The following is a 17,015-nucleotide window of genomic DNA, read 5'->3' as shown; positions in this document are numbered from 1 at the left end:
AATAGAAATATTCAATAAAAGATTTGGAAGATTAGCTGACGAGATTTCCCAGAAAGTAAAGCCAAAATACACACACACTCACACAAATAAGAAAATCACAATACCATTCCAGAAATTCCAGAAAGAGAAAACAGAGAAAATTGGAGAGAAGAAATACAAAAGATGAGTAACACGAAAAACTCCAACAGCAACACTGGAAACAAACAAGAAAGAAATGCTGTTAATTTTAGGAATAATTATTTCTAACCTAAAAATTCAACCTAGCCAAACTATCAAACAAATGTGAGGACAGAATAAACACATTTTCAGACATGCATAGAATCACAAATATTTTTCAGGAAGCTACTGGGTAAGTACTTAAGGTTTTTTCAGGAAGCTACTGGAGGAAGTACTTCAATTTTTCTTAAGCCAAGGAGAAAGATATGAGATACAGGAAAGAGAACAACATCCAACAATGATTATGTAAGGGAATCCCAGACCAAAAGCTATGCTAGTAGGCTTAAGGAACAAAAGGTCCAGACTGATGAGGATGTTTTGTTTTGTTTGTTGTAGTTTAAGATTCTAATTAATTGTTTAGATAGTACTGAAAACTCGCCATTGTTCCTGACAGATCTTCAATTGCTTCCCCTTCACAGTCTGCCTGGAGTTTCTGATGAAGGAATTCCCCCCAAATTATAAGTAATTATTAGAAAATTAAAGATTTAATCACATAATTTTTTCCAGTATATTTGGCTTTTTCACATATTCTTCAACAAAACTAGTTAACAGCATACCTATGATGCAGAAAATTATGACACTAAACTCTGTGATATCATAAATAGAATAATAAATGAGAAATCTATAAACCAAAGGTCAGAAAAATTTAAAGATATAATTTACTATTAATTAATTTTCATAAGTGCTTTCTTTTTAAGATTCAGATTTTTGGGGGCCGGTGCTGTGGTGTAGTGGGTTAAGCCACCATCTACAGCACTGGAATCCCATAAGGGCACCAGTTGAAGTCCCAGCTGCTCCACTTCAAATCTAGCAACCTGCTAATTTCTCCTGGTAAAGCAACAGAGGATGACCCAAGTCTTCAGGACACCCAAAAGAAGTTCCTGGCTCCTGGCTTCGGCCTGGCCCAGCCATAGCCATTGAGGCCATTTGGGGAGTGAACCAGCAGATGGAAGACCTCTCTCTCTCTGTCTGTGTCTTTTCCTCTCTCTGACTTTGAAATAAATAAATCTTAAAAAACATTCCATCAGTGAGGCATAGTGGAAAAAGCCATTGCCTGCAGTGCCAGCATCCCATATGGGCGCCAGTTCAAGTCCCAGCTGCTCCACTCCCGATCCGGCTCTCTGCTATGACCTGGGAAAGCAGTAGAAGATGGCCCAAGTCCTTGGGCCCCTGAACCAGCGTAGGAGACCCAAAAGAAGCTCCTGGCTCTTGGTTTCCAATCAGTGCAGCTCCAGCCATTTATGCCAATTGGGGGAGTGAACCAGTGGATGGAAGATTCTCTCTCTCTCTTTACCTTTCCTTTTTCTTTGTAACTCACACTCACTAAGCATAATTATCTCTAGTTGAATTCATTTTGTTTCAAATGTCAAGATTTTATTCTTATTTATGGTTTCTTTATCTAGTCATCAGTTGATGGTCATTTATGTTGATTCCATATCTTAGTTACTGTGAGTTGAGCTACTAAAAACATGAGAGTGCAGGTATCATGTGTTGATTTCACTTCCACTGGATATATTCCTAGGAGTGGGACAGCTCGGTCATATGGTAGATCTATTTTTAGTTTCCTGAGGAAACTCCATTCTATGGGCTATCCTCACCAACACTCTCCTCTGCCAATCTTTCCATCATTTGAACCCAGCAATACCTAGGTAAACTTGGCCACTGATAGAATTCCCACTTTCTACTCCATGCCTTGATTCTTGGATCAAGGTCATCCCCCAATTTCCTGCTCAGGTAGAGTTCTGCTTTGATCTACTCCTAGGAGCTATCAGTTGGCCACAGTGAGTCTGAAATACAATTTATAAAGAGTAATCCATTCCCTTCACCATACTTCTAACACCTGTCTATCATCACACCTGTGCCATAGTCCCAGATGACCCATCAGTGCTGAATCCCATTTATCAAACTCCCTCATGGCCTTGCCCAAAAAGTTTTGTAACCTCTGGAAAGCTGAAACCAGACTATTAATCGTGATTCTATATTCACCTTACCTCTTCCAGGAAGACTTCTATGAAGAGACAATAATGTGCTTTCCTTTTCAAAAGCTTTTCATTCAGTTTTAATTTGAAATAGCTTTCTGGAAAATTATTTATTTTATTCTTAACTGATATAGTAAAATACTCTTAGAAAAATACTAACATCAGAATACTATATTCCAATCTGGGATATACATTCATATATTAAAATAAACATATTCATATATTGGAATACAAATGACAAGTAAAATAAAAGATAAATTCAATCTAGATTTTAAAAATAAAACTCATTTCTGTAGTACAAAATTTTCTTCCATAAAAAAGAATATTCATATAATATTGCAACTAAAATTAAAAACTTTTGGCAACAAATCATTTCATATTGATAATATATCTACCAACCTCTGATTCATCACCCTTCTCTCTATAAGCAGTAGCAATACTGGTCTGAACAGCTTTAATCCATGCCTGGCGTAGCTTTTCAGAATCTGCCTGGAGCATACAACTTCTAAAAAGAAATAACATATAGTTTTCTCAGACAATAAATTACCATAAATGAGTGAGTAGGTTTTATACTTTTGTTCACTTTAGTATTTAATAACTTTCTAGCAAAAAAATAATTTTTGCTGAAAGAAAATTTTATTCTTCATGACAAAATACACTCATGAAGAAACCAGGGTGCATCCTTTATCCCTGCACATTAATAATTTTTTTTATTTTAAAACTCTTACATTTACCATATAAAAATAACATGCATTTCTCTATTTGGTACAAATGTGAAATGACAGTTATGAAAGTAATTCACAATAAATATTTCATTTTGTAATCAAATTGCTAAAAAGCTTTCATATGAACCTATTACCTATAAGAATTTAAAGAATATGATACATACAGTAACATATTTATTTATGACATCTTTTAACTATTAATTATTGATATTTATTTTTAAAAATACATTTATCATCTTTAGCACAATCACAAATGAAAAAAATTATTTTATACATCCTTTAAGATAAATTATAGAAACAAAATCAATTCCCAGACTCTTCAGAACCACTTACTTAGTTGGAGAGACCACCTCAAAGCAGAATCGCCTTTCTATATCTTCACAATGTTTCACAGTGCACAGCCTGAGATCTTCAACTACTACAGTGGGATTATCCTATAATAAGGAAACAAATGTTCCATATTCATTAACTTTGGTTATTTTTTAAGATTTATTTTATTTACTTGAAAGGCAGAGTAACAGGAAGAGAAAGAAATCTCCTCTCCCAAATGGCTTCAACAACCAGGACTGGGACAGCCAGAAGCCAGAAGCCTGCAATTCCATCTGGGCCTACCATGTGGCTGGCAGGGACCAAAGTGCTTGGACATCTTCCATTGGTTTTCCAGGCACATTAGTAGGGAGCTGGATCAGAAGCAGAGCAGCAGGGTCTTGAACAGGCACTCCAATATTGGGATGCCAGGATCGAAGGCAGTGGCTTAACTCACTGCATCACAACGCCAGCTCTTCAACTTGGGTTTTAAATACTACCATCAATAGTAACATGCTAATAAATATCATTGAAATAAATGGTCTAAATTTAAAGATTTAGATTTTATTTTCAGTAGATAGCAATATTAACAAAGAAATAACTAATAAATGTAATTCTGTCTTGTTAATTAATTTTATCTGCCTCATAAAATTATTGCATACAGATTAAGTGGAGTAGTTTATATAAAGAGCTTAATCCAACATTTTGTCCTTAGCAGATGGCCAATAAATGTTAACTTCAGGATCAGTGTTTTCCATTTTCTTTCATACCCATTACTTTCCTGGTCCCCACTCACATACAATAAATGCTATTTGACTACCAAAAAACTGCCTGTGAAGAATCAAGTATTAAATAATACAAAGAAAGTTAAGAATCTTATAAATAAATATTTCATAAAATAGGGAAATATACAAGGTTTTTATAATTTTAAATACTTAATAAAAATATAAACTCAAAACACGTTTATCAGAGTAAAAGAAACAGTTAGCTAGATTAAAGGACTTGGGTGGAACAAACCTGCATAGAATCTAGGGAAAAAAATTTCATAATATGTCATCTCAAGAGTAAAGTGGATATTTAAAATGCACAGTTCACAGAATACCATTCATAAATGCCAACTAGATAAAAAGCAAATCATAAATTAACTAATACTTTTTTCTGGTTCTATGTTTAATATTTTCAAGTAACATGTAATTCCAGTAACATCCTTTAAATAAAAATCCTTCAGACTTAAAATAAGGTTGAAGGGGTCAGCACAGTGGCACAACAGGTTAAGCTGTGGCCTGTGATGCCAGGTTCCATGTCCCAGATGCTCTACTTCAATCCTGCTTCCTACAAAAAAAAGCTTATATATACATATAAATATATATATACATATATATATATCCCAAAGCTGGGAAAGCAATGGAAAATGGCCCAAGTGCTTAAGTCTCTAACACCAACCAGGGTGACCCAGTTAACTCCAGGCTCCTGGCTTGGGTCTGGCCCAGCCCCAGCAGTTGTAGCCATCTGGGGAGTAAACCAGGAAATGGAAGATCTTTCTTTCGTTAATTCTGCCTACCTTTCAAATAAACAATCTTAAATGAAAAATTCAAGAAAACAAATAGGGTCAGCGTTGTGGCATAGTGGGTTAAGCTGCCATCCCAGATGCTCTACTTCCCATCTAACTCCCTGCTAGTGTGCCTGGGAAAAACAGCAGAGGATGGCGCAGGTTCTTAGGCCCCTGCACCCTCATGGAGGAAGCTCCTGGTTCCTGGTTCCTGGGTCCTGGCTCCAGCCAGCCCAACTCTGGCCATTGCAGCAACTTGGGGAAAGAACCAGCGGATGGAAGTTTCTCTCTGTCTCTCCCTCTCTCTCTTTAACTCTGCCTTTCAATAAAATATGTGTGGGTATCGGTGTATATATAAACAAACAAAATATAAGAACAAATTTAGAGATGTCAAGTTATTATGAGATTACATATTAATTAATGTCAATTTTAACCTTTTTATACTATCACCTTTGGCCCTAAGATGATATTTCCTAAAAGGAATCCTCAAAATAGTTCTACTATAGAATGATAATATTATCCTATCACATGATTGAACAAAGAAATAAAAGCAATTATCTTGGAACACAGAAAAATCCATCTCAAGATTGGCACAGCTCTAGCCATTGCGGCCATCTGGGAAGTGAACCAATGGAAGGAAGGAAGACCTTTCTCTCTGTCTCTCCCTCTCACTGTCTGTAACTCTACCTCTCAAATAAATAAATAACATTTTAAAAAAATCACTCCAGTTTTAAGGATCACTCAGAGTCCTCTTATTTATACCCAAACATAATGCTAATCAAAAATAATTACAGTAATGCTACACAAATGAGTATTTGTGGGTTTTAATGTTTACCAAGACAGACAACTGAAATAGGGACTCACCAGGTTTTTACTTAATTCCTTCACAAAACAACCTACCTTAAACTTTTTCTGGTAAACCAGCTGATTGTTCTGTATTGAAAACCAGCGTCTAAATAAAACCAAAATAGATTAAGTTTTCATAAGCATAATCTACTTCTGTTATTAGAAATAAAATATTTGGGAAAGCACCGGAAATCAGTTTATAGTAATATGTTTTGGTAAGTGCACTATTTTGCTCTGCTTTATATAAACTGGTGTCAGTATGAGATAACTACTGAAAGTAAAGAAGAGGAATTTTAAAACCACAACCCAGGAAAATTTTGATTCATTTTATACCACAAACTCATATCCCAACAAAATCTGTTATCCTTTATGCTATCACCAAATAATAATTGTTTTAAAGTACAAATCTATGCTTTTTTGAAGTTTCTCAAAAATAACTGAAATACTCCCAGAAAATTATTGCTCATTATAAAGTTGAAATAAATTTCTGTTGTAAATAAAAATATCTATTTGCATATAATAAAACACTGAAATAAATGATGACTTATCTTAAACTTTCCATTGAAAATCTGGCAAGGGTAAAATCTGATAAACAAAACAGAAAACTAATCATTTTATAATTGATATCAAATGAGATACTGTCCAACTTAATTTGGCCTTACTTCATGTACAATACTTCTTCTACACAAAATAATTAAAGTTCTTACTAGAAATGATTCCCCCAGCTATTGATATGGCTCTATTCATTACTGTAAATTACTAGGCAAGCATATTACTACCAATCTTCTCCAGAAGTAAAATCTAAGATATCTGTATAGAATATTTACTGATTCTAATTTATTAAAACAACAAAAGACCTAAAGACTCACAAAAAAAAATCACAGCCAAAAGCCATTCATAAAAGGAAGCAAAACTTCTCATCAAGCATGAAAGGTAAAATAATTTGAGTCATTATTTTAATATTAGTTTTATGTGAGATGATCACTATTGTAAACATTAGTTATTAATCTATAGTGGATAGAGATTCTACCTTTTCATTGATACTAATACAAAGCACTAGAAATTATCTGAAATATATTTAGAATTTCTATTTTTAAAATTTAGTTAATTCTCCAACACTGAGAAAATGATTAGATGTTCAATTTTAAGCCTTTTATTAGACAGACTGTTAGGTTTTCTTTCTTGCAACTTAAAAAGGTATCACCTTTACCATTAAAACAGACAGTTAAATAAGCATCCAGATAACAGGAGGTACCTTGCCACTAAATACAAATCATCAAAAGGTAAGCTAGAAAAGGAAGAACATCTGGGTTTCTTTGGGAATAGTTGGTTAGAAATGTTAAAGGAAATAACTACAAACAAAATGGTGCAACCCTGCTACATGGGATGACATGCAATGGAAATAATCTCTGACACTGATTAAAGTTTTTTTTTTAATCATTTGAAACAGGGTGAACTATATTAATAAAACTTCATATATTTAATATAACAGTAATCATTATTTAGTTGATGAAAACTACAGAATTCTATTGAGCAATGAAAAAAAGACTCATGTAATCATATAAACTTTTCATGCTTCTGAGTTCTTAAAAAAATAATTTTTTTTTTGTCCTGCTCCAACTCAGGATAATATCCTCTAAAAATAATAACAAAATGCAATACAAAAACTTATATCTTATCACAAACCAGTCAGTCTATTATCCTTTTTTAAAAAAATACTTTATTTATCTGAAAGTCAGTTAGACAAAGAGAAATATAGAGGTCTTCCATAAACTGGTTCAATCCTCAAGTAGCTGCAAAGAACAGGGCTTGAGCCAGGTTGAAGCCAGGACCTTAATCTGGGTCTCCCACATGGGTGACAGGGGCCCCAGCACTTGGATCATTATCTGTTGCTTTTCTGAGGCCATTAGCAGGGAGGTGGAGCAGCTAGGACTTGAACCAGTGCCCATTTGGGATGTCAACATTGCAAGCAGTGGTTTTACCTGCCAGGCCACAGTGATAGCCTGATTATTGTCTGTATAAATCATACATGTTGCTGAAATATAGTTCCCTTGCCATCTAACTTGCTTCTCTGTGATGTTCTCACATCATCAGATTTTGTACACTCAGGAAAGACAGTAAATATAAATTCATTCTAACTTGCCATCTCTATAGAAAAGAGTTATGTAATATACCCCAGGTAAAAAGTTGTTTAATTACTAAGATCTGCATGTTTTAATGACACTGTCTCCCCTCCAGTGTTATAAAAACAAAAAGAACTGGGTCAAGTGTTTGGACTAGAGAATGACACCAATTGGGACACTCATGGCCCAAACTGGAGTGCCTGAGTTCAAGTTCCCAATACACTACCAACTCTAACTTCCTGCTAAGGTATACCATGCAGAGCAGCAGGTAAAGATGGTTGTGGTGGGTACCTGCCACCCACGTGGATGACCAAGATAGAGTTCCAGGCTCCTGGCTTTGGCCTGGCCCAGTCCTTCCTTGTGTTGGCATTTGGGGCATTAACCAGCAGATGGGAGAACATTCTATCTCTCTGTCCCTCAAATTACTGTTTTGTTTTGTTTTTTTTTTTTTTAAGTACTAACCATAGTCAATTAACATTGGTCAAAACTTTAAACAGGTAAGTAAAGTAGATAATTTTTAATTGTTGCTGTATGATACTCATATCATCAACATTCCTAGGTAGAGGAAAAATGAGACTTAGAAACAGCTCATGTCCTATAAATATAAAAATATATCTAATGCTTAAAGCACTTGATACCTCCGAGTTGAAAGTACTCAAAAAAATTATTAGGTCCAAAGAGGCAAACTTTGGAAAGCATAGTACTCCTAAAACTACTACATTATACCTGTAAGATTCAGAAAATAAATACAAAGTCAAAGGCAATGTTTTTAAAGATGAAAATACTTTGCTTCATAAAGAAAAATAAGATACCACTTTATAGTTAGATCAAGTTGAAATAACAACATAATAAAGATGTTAAATCAAAACAATAAATGTATAACTAATTAAATATTATCAAATTTGACATGTCGATATCTGAGTGTTTCCAGACAAAACTTGAGTGGGAAAGAAAAAAAAAATATGTATATGTATATCAGGTATTTCTCACTATACTGATCACTAGTCCCAGACTATACTTAAAATTAAGAACATGAGTGAAAGTTAAACTTCTAAATCTATACAAGCTTTAGCAAAAAAACTATACAGATTATAGATTCACAAATTCATATATAAGTAGGTGCTAAATAGGTAAATATTTGATAAAATTAAAAGCTTATTCATGTATAAGCTCTTTATTTCAAATTCAATTTATGTTTTTACAGAGAGAAAAATAGTCAAAGAAAATTTAGGAATTGAAAATGTATTTTTTCAACATAATTAATATGGTTGCTACCAAAAGAATTACTATTCAGTTTTTTAGAAGGAGTTTACTGAACTATTTCCCTTCTGAAAAAAAATATAAAGGTATTAATATTACTCAATCTGTACCTTATTTTGACAATTATAAACACATCAAATGTTCTTTTACAGATTAAAACAAATTGAGGAGATGAGCAATTCAAAGATAGAATAATGTTTACATTTTATTTCCAATTTAAAGTATAGAGACTTTATCCATTGCAAGTAATCCCACTGAAATGCAGGTTAATTATCAGCTTTCTCGTGCCAAAGAGGAAACTGAAGTCAGATGAGGGTGAAGGGGAAGAAGCCATTTGGTACCTGATATGATCGGGCTTTTTCCTGTCATGTGAAAAAATGGGGCAGGATTAAAACATAAGGGAAGGTGGTAAAAGAAAGAAAATGCAAATGTGCAAAATAAGCAAAGGACTAGCATGATACAAAAATAAAGCAAGAATTAAAGGAACAAGCCTAAGCTCTTAACCTAAAAAATAGTCAAATGCATCTGTTGCATTGATATATGTATTATACATATAATGTCATACAATGAATTCCTATTCTTAGGAATCTAAAACACTGAAATTTAAGAAATATTCAAAAACTTTCAAGTATTATGTTATAGAAAGTTCTTAAAGGCTTAGAGCACTTGGATATAGCTCAGCTATTATTTTCTGCTAGTATGGTCACAGCTATAAGATAAGACTTGCCTAGTCTTAATAAGTTCTTCCTAAAAATTAAGGGAAATGATCAAAGTAGGAACTTACACAGGTCTAAGACAAACAAAAGCTTTTCTTAAGAAAAGTGGGATCATTAATTAAGAATTTTACGAATCATAAAACACTATTCAAATAAACCTTTCTCTCACCAGTGTCTACCTCTATTTCACCCATCGACAGCAGAAACTCTAAGGTTATATATAAGTAGGATTCATCTTCAGTCAATATATACACTTATTTTAAAACAGTCAGCAAAAAGTATATCTATATGAAAAGCATATAGAACACTTCACTTTTAAAACTGTATAATACTGTTTATGCTTTTAATTATTTTCTATGCAACAAAGATTGGGTATAGGAAGGTATTCAGCTTCTTCACTAGCTTTTAGAAGTTATTAAGATATATCAGTTTTTAATTTTCCTCATTAATTTTCAAATTTATCATGAAAAGCAAAAAAAACATGTTAAGTGCTAATAATGCACTGTTTAGAGCCTGAAGTGAAGTTGCCTCACTGAGAAAATGACCTGATACGAAAAATTTATTGCGGCAAACCTCAGGTGTGTCTTCAGAAAAACATATACGGTCATCCCTCAGTATCCATGTGGCATTGGTTCTGGAACCCTTCATGAATACCAAAACCTGAGGATGCTCAAGTGCCTTAAACAAAATGGCTTAGTATTTACATATAATTTACACATATCCTCCTGCACACTTTAAATAATTTCTAGAATACATATAATACCCAATACAATGTAAATGCTATATAAATAGTTGTTACATTGTTTAGAGAATAAAACAAGAAAAAGAAGTCTATATATATTCAGTATAAAGTAATTTTTTTCCCAAACATTTGTGGTCCAAAGCTGGATGAATCAACATATACAGAACCATAGAAACAGAGGGCCAACTGCATTATAGGCATATATAATTTTGATATTATCACAAGTAAGAAATCTGAAATCAATCAGAAAGAAGCTCCAGAGTTCAGGTAAGATGTAAAGCTTTTCACTCTTTATGCTACTTGAATCAAATCATACAAAATATCTATCCTGTTAAATTTCAAATTATAGAATGGCAGTATCATAACATTATTAATAATTTATGAAATACAGAGTAATATTTTTAAACTGTTTGGAAATTCCTAGCCACATTCACATTTTACTCAAGATGGAAGTCTTTTTAAAAGTTTATTTCTAAAATGCTATATGGCATAATTTCACAAAGCTATAGATAATGATAATCATCATACGATTGGTACCTTACAGTGACCACCACCACAACAAAAGTATTCCCTAAAAAAATAAACAATAGGTAACCTTAAAAAAAAAAGCAGTGGGCATTAAAATCTTCATATTTGAATAGCTGGATCCCTGGATTTTTTTTTAAGCTAAGGCACAAACATCACAAATAGTCTTTCACTCAGAGGCCAGTACAACACACTAAATTAAGCTGGATGGAGGACTAAAAAGAGAAATAGGACAGACTATAATTTCTTAATATTAGTGTTTTGATAAGCCTCATTTAAGAAACTTAAGACATATTCTAAATTTTTAATACTGAAAAGTAAAAGAAAATTCTAAATAATATTAGATTACTCTTCTTTCTTCTCCTTCTATACTGTTCCTTACCTATAACCTGGAAAATATTTAAAAACTTTTTTTGACGGTTTTGACTTCTGGTTTTTTGTAGAAAATTTTATTTTTATATGTTAGTCTCTTTTTACTATTGTTTTCCTCAAATGTTCTTTAAAAGCATATCAAAATGAAATTAATTTGCAATCTGTAATTTTTTCCTATTAATGTAAAAGGATTATGAATTTTTTTAATAGTGAAGTATTTTTACTAGTTTAAATTATATTTTTATATCAAAGCATAGATTATTTGGAATTTCCAAAACAAGTTAAATAAAATGCTAAAGCATACTTGAGTAAGAGTTGAGAGTTCCAAGTTCTGTCTCTCAATTTTTTCGTAAGCCAGTTATACAACTTTCTTAGTGCAACCATCTCTGTAAAGCACTATTTCTTTAATGAAAATTAAGACACTGAACTATAAAATTCTAACCAATAGCATCATCTCACCACATACAGATGATATTTCTTGTAAAAAGCATCCTAATGTACAAAGTTATTGTCTTTTACCTTCCAAGTGACAGGCAATACATCTACAATTAAGAATTTAAACTATTCAATACTTGATTTAAGTAGCATTTAAATACTTATCCTAATTAATGGAATTCATAAAACAGATGGTAAAAATTGAAAAAAAAAAGTCCATGATTAAATCATAATTAGTTTTCTTCTATTGTCCTCAGTAGCATGCAATTTTTCACTAACATCTACTTTGCTTTATTTTGAAGTCTGAGGTCATTTCTCTTTGGAATAGTCCATGAACATTCATTTCTCTTCTTAACATAATGGAATTTTTTCACGGATTTACTGTATCTTAACTTTGTTAAACTTTAAGCGGGCTGCTTTGAAATTCAAAGGCTAACATTAAGTTCTAACATTATATCATAAAACCATATTGGTTGAGTAATCCTTATTTATTATAAGGATTCATAAACACTATGCTTTTGTTAATTTCCTACTCTGGCTAAAGAATTTGCCCAGAAACTTAAAAATTTCTGGGGCTGGCACTGTGGTATAGTGGGTTAAGCTTCTGCCTGTGGCGTTGGCATCCTATTTGGGCGCCAGTTCAAGTCCCGGCTGCTCTTCTGATCCAGCTCTCTGGTATGGCCTGGGAAAGCACTAGAGGATGGCTCAAGTGCCTGGGCCCCTGCACCCATGTGGGAGACCCAAAGGAAGTTCCTGGTTCCTGGCTTCGGATCAGCCCAGTTCAGGCTGTTGTAGCCATTTGGGGAGTGAACCATCGAATGGAAAACTTTTCTATCTCTCCCTCTCTCTACCTATAACTCTATCTTTCAAATGAATAAAACATTTTTTTAAAAATTCTTGTCTTCATTTTTAGGGCCTAGATAACATAATTCTAATTTTCATTTTAAGTTTATAGTAGTTCGAAATTTTATTACTAACCAGAACACTTTAGCTGATCTTCCCATGTTCAGGCAGTATTTTTAAAGTTCTACATAACTTAAAGGGGTGAAATATTAAATATAACCATTATTCTTTCCAGTTTATATTCAGTCTCAGGCAAAGAAAAATTATTGTGAATAACAAATTAAACATTTGGCAATATCAAATGTTAAGGAAACACTCAATAAATCACTGACATTTTCAGTGTTTTCATTATATAATTTCAAAGCCAAAAAATCAAAACAAGTGTACCAGGAATCCATTTCAATAAATCATTAGATGTTTTAAATTAACAAAAATGTAAACTAAATTAATCTTACCAGGAAATTTTTATTTATTTTGCTAATGTCCATTTTTTTTTCAAAAACAAAAACAACCTCCTCTATCATTAGGTAAATTCACATTCTGTTCAAGTAATAAAATATATGTATTTCAGCACATATTTACTGTTTAAATCAATTAACCCAGAACGCAAGTACGTCAATAATTATAAAACTGTTCTACCTTTTTTTTTTTTGCAAAAACAGATATCATTGAATAAAAGATCACTGATATTCAGAAAGATGATCCTGAGACTACCAATCTTTTTTTGATGCTGTAATATCTGAAATTATTTCATCTTATTATATTAATACAGGAGAAAATACCTTAAAATATATGTACATTCATGCTTTTAACATTTACTGGTGTGTATCTTATAAAAATTAATTTAGCAATAATTCAAAGTTTTAGATAGTTGTCAAGTTTAAACTAAAGGGCCATCGGCTGCCACACATGTGAAAGAAAATTCCATTCCTTAAAACCCTTGCCAAATGAAAGTTATTGCAAAGATTAACAGATTATAATTATCTAGCTAAATAATTCATAGGCAAACAATGAGTAAAAATGTACATAAAAATCAGATAAGGGAGAAACTACAAGTAAAAAGGAAAAAACAGTTCACTTGTCCTTTTGATCTACTGTATTCAATATATAATTTGTACTTACAACTATTTTATAACAATTATCAGAGACAGCTCATATTGTTATATTTATTGTGATGATCTAAACCAAGGAAGCAAATTCTCCTTGCTTCCTTTGTTTTCATTTTTTCAGCTGTTTCTCAGAGTATATTTTCTTCAATGCAACAAGTTCAGGAATGCTACTATGGAATTTACAGAATTTAAGAGAATGGAGAAAGGAGTTGCCAAATCTCGGGGAAAGTCAGAAAACTGCAAATGCTGAAAGATCACAGCTAGTATTTGAAATATATTACCTGTTCCAAGTTTTGAAGGCATTGCTGGCTCGCTTGAACAGATAGCCTTCCATAACAATGCCATTTGCAGCATCGACATTGTATTCTAACTTAGAATCATCACTGGAGAAATCCTAGACAAATTAACACATAAAAAAGTTTATTAGACTTGCCTAGGTTCCCTAGACAGTAAATTTAGTCTAGGGAAAGAACTCAGAAGTAAGAAAAGCTATGCATTAAGTCAGTTATGAGAAAAATATTCCTAACAAAGGAGGAGAAGGGCTTAAATGACCAATAACAGATACTGACATATTTCAATTCAGTGGATGATTATGCAATCCTAATGATGACATAAAACTCAGATGATTATATAAAATGTACTGTAAAAGAGAACAGAAAATATGAATTATATAAACTGATCAAAGGCACAAACAATATGTACACAAACAAAGGGAACAGCTAAATACTACACAGTGTGTGACATTTTAAACTCTTCCATTTTATCCTAATGCTTTGTGGTGATACATTAATAATTTTAAAAACATATGGATAGGCCGGCGCCGCGGCTCACTAGGCTAATCCTCCGCCTTGCAGCGCCGGCACACCGGGTTCTAGTCCCAGTCGGGGCACCGATCCTGTCCCAGTTGCCCCTCTTCCAGGCCAGCTCTCTGCTGTGGCCAGGGAGTGCAGTGGAGGATGGCCCAAGTCCTTGGGCCCTGCACCCCATGGGAGACCAGGATAAGCACCTGGCTCCTGCCATCGGAACAGCGCGGTGCGCCGGCCGCAGCGCGCTACCGCGGCGGCCATTGGAGGGTGAACCAACGGCAAAGGAAGACCTTTCTCTCTGTCTCTCTTTCACTGTCCACTCTGCCTGTCAAAAAAAAAAAAAAAACAAAAAAAAAAAACAAAAAAAAAACCATATGGATATATTTAATTGGGTTTATTTAAGTCTACCACTATTTTCTAAATATATTAGTATAATAGTAGTTTTTGAATCTTACAGGAGTAATAATGACACTATTTGAGAAGTTCAGGAATAAGATACAGGATCTATAGCAGTTTTTTTCAGAAAATAAAAGTTAGTATTACAAAGGAAAAGGACCTCTTAGCCCACAATCTGAAGTAGGCATGTTGAGCTCACGTTTTTATTAGGATCATGGAATCACTCAGAGTCCTATGCTATCATTTTAATCAACTGTTCACTTGAATGCAACTCAATTTTCAATTTTCTTCCCAAGAACTCATGAAATCTGGAAATCAGAAATGAATGTTATTTCCTAACAAACTACCAAAGTATTTTGAACAAAATTGCAAGACTGTTGCTGTCAGCAAATTTAAACTTATAAAAGCTAGTCAGACCTTTCTTTTTTTCTTTTTTTTTAAGATTTATTTATTGGGGGCAGACACTGTGGCGCAGTGGGTTAATGCCCTGGCCTGAAGCACCACCATCCCATATAGGCCTAGCCAGTACTAGTCCCGGCTGCTCATCTTCCAAACCAGCTTTCTGCTGTGGTCTGGGATAGCAGCAGAAGATGGCCCAGGTCCTTGGGCCTCTGCACCCACGGGGAGACCCAGAAGAAGCTCCTGGCTCCTGCCTTCGGATCGGCGCAGCTCCGGCCGTTGAGGCTATCTGGGGAGTGAACCAGCAGATGGAGGATTTCTCTCTCTGTCTCTACCTCTGTAACTTTTTCAAATAAATTTAAAAAAAAAAAATCTTTAAAAGAAAAAATTTATTTATTTATTTGAAAGGCGGAATTACAGAGAGGCAGAGGTAGGGATAGAGGTCTTCCATCCGATGGTTCACTCCCCAGATGGCCACAATGGCAGGAGCTGTGCCAATCTGAAGCCAGGAACCAGGAGCTTCTTTAGGGTCTCCCACGTGGGTGCAGGGCCCCAAAGACTTGGGCCATCTTCAACTGCTTTCCCAGGCCACAGCAGAGAGCTGGATCAAAAGTGGAGCAGCCAGGACTTGAATCAGTACCCATATGGAATGCCAGCACTGCAGGAGGCAGCTTTATCCACTACGCCACAACACCGGCCCCAGTCAGACCTTTCAAAAGCACTCCTGGACCATTGGTTACAATGAGAGTGCTGCCTGTCTTAAAAAACATTTTCAGAAAAGGCAGATAACTGCCTGCTGAGAATACTCTGAGTGGGGATCCTGCTTTGGAAGGCAGGCAGAGTGAGAATCACCTAAAACCTAAAGTCTTCCAGATTCTGGGAGTCTACTAGGATGTGAACAAGACAAAGACTGAATTACCAGTCTGGAGGGCAATTGGAGGGCACCTTTCACACTTTAACAATTAAAAGACATTATAATCCAAAATGATCAAGTGAAATAAGATCTGTAAATGAATCACTACATTTCTTCCTACTATTCCTTTTATGATGGATTGCTTTCAAAGTCAGAGTGACAGAGAAAGAGGATGAAACAGTGGGAGCAACCTTCCAACTGTTGGTTCAATGCCCAAATGGCCAGAGCAGCAAGATCTGGGCCAGGCCAAAGCCAGGAGCCAGAACTCCATCGGAGTCTCCCACATGGGTGGCAGGGGCCCAAGTACTTGTGTTATCTTCTGCTGCCTTCCCAGATGCATTCACAAGAAGCTGGATCAGAAGATGAGTAGCCAGAACTCAAACTGCGCAAGCAGCAGCCCAACACACTGGTGCCATCACAGTAATCTCATATTTCTTTCTTTAAAAATCAGGGAAACTTTAATTCCCTCATTTTAAAATTTGAGACTGTGATCTATTAAATTTTTGTAAAAATAGGATTAAGTCAGTGGTAGCTTTGGGATCCGCAAGGAGGGAAGGCCTATACTTCCGGGAATGGAGAGTCCCTACCTGTACTTCCAGGGAAGAAAAGTCCTTGTCAAGGTCCCCACGGGTGCCTAAAGGTCAACCAAAGAGGATCAGATCCACCTCAACTTTTAACCACCATGCCCTGCATCTATAAAAGGAGCCCTCCCAACCTCTGACACACGACTTCCCCAGCCCCCGCTCTGTTGGGAC

At 34.6% G+C, this 17,015-nt stretch overlaps 1 protein-coding gene across 1 annotated transcript in view; it reads right to left on the bottom strand.

Moving 5' to 3' along the window:
• The window catches only part of ACAP2 (ArfGAP with coiled-coil, ankyrin repeat and PH domains 2), a 158,493-nt gene that overhangs the window by 35,829 nt on the left and 105,649 nt on the right, over positions 1-17,015 (bottom strand). Inside the window, exons 10-13 of the mRNA XM_062209903.1 lie at positions 14,028-14,140; positions 5,676-5,727; positions 3,254-3,354; positions 2,595-2,700 (exon numbers count right to left, since the gene is read on the bottom strand). Of these exons, the coding sequence (XP_062065887.1) occupies positions 2,595-2,700; positions 3,254-3,354; positions 5,676-5,727; positions 14,028-14,140 (372 nt within the window). The remainder of the gene's footprint in view (positions 1-2,594; positions 2,701-3,253; positions 3,355-5,675; positions 5,728-14,027; positions 14,141-17,015) is intronic.

Source organism: Lepus europaeus, chromosome 2 (assembly GCF_033115175.1).
Source record: "Lepus europaeus isolate LE1 chromosome 2, mLepTim1.pri, whole genome shotgun sequence".
Classification (NCBI taxonomy): domain Eukaryota; kingdom Metazoa; phylum Chordata; class Mammalia; order Lagomorpha; family Leporidae; genus Lepus; species Lepus europaeus.
This window is presented reverse-complemented; position numbering and strand designations above follow the sequence as displayed.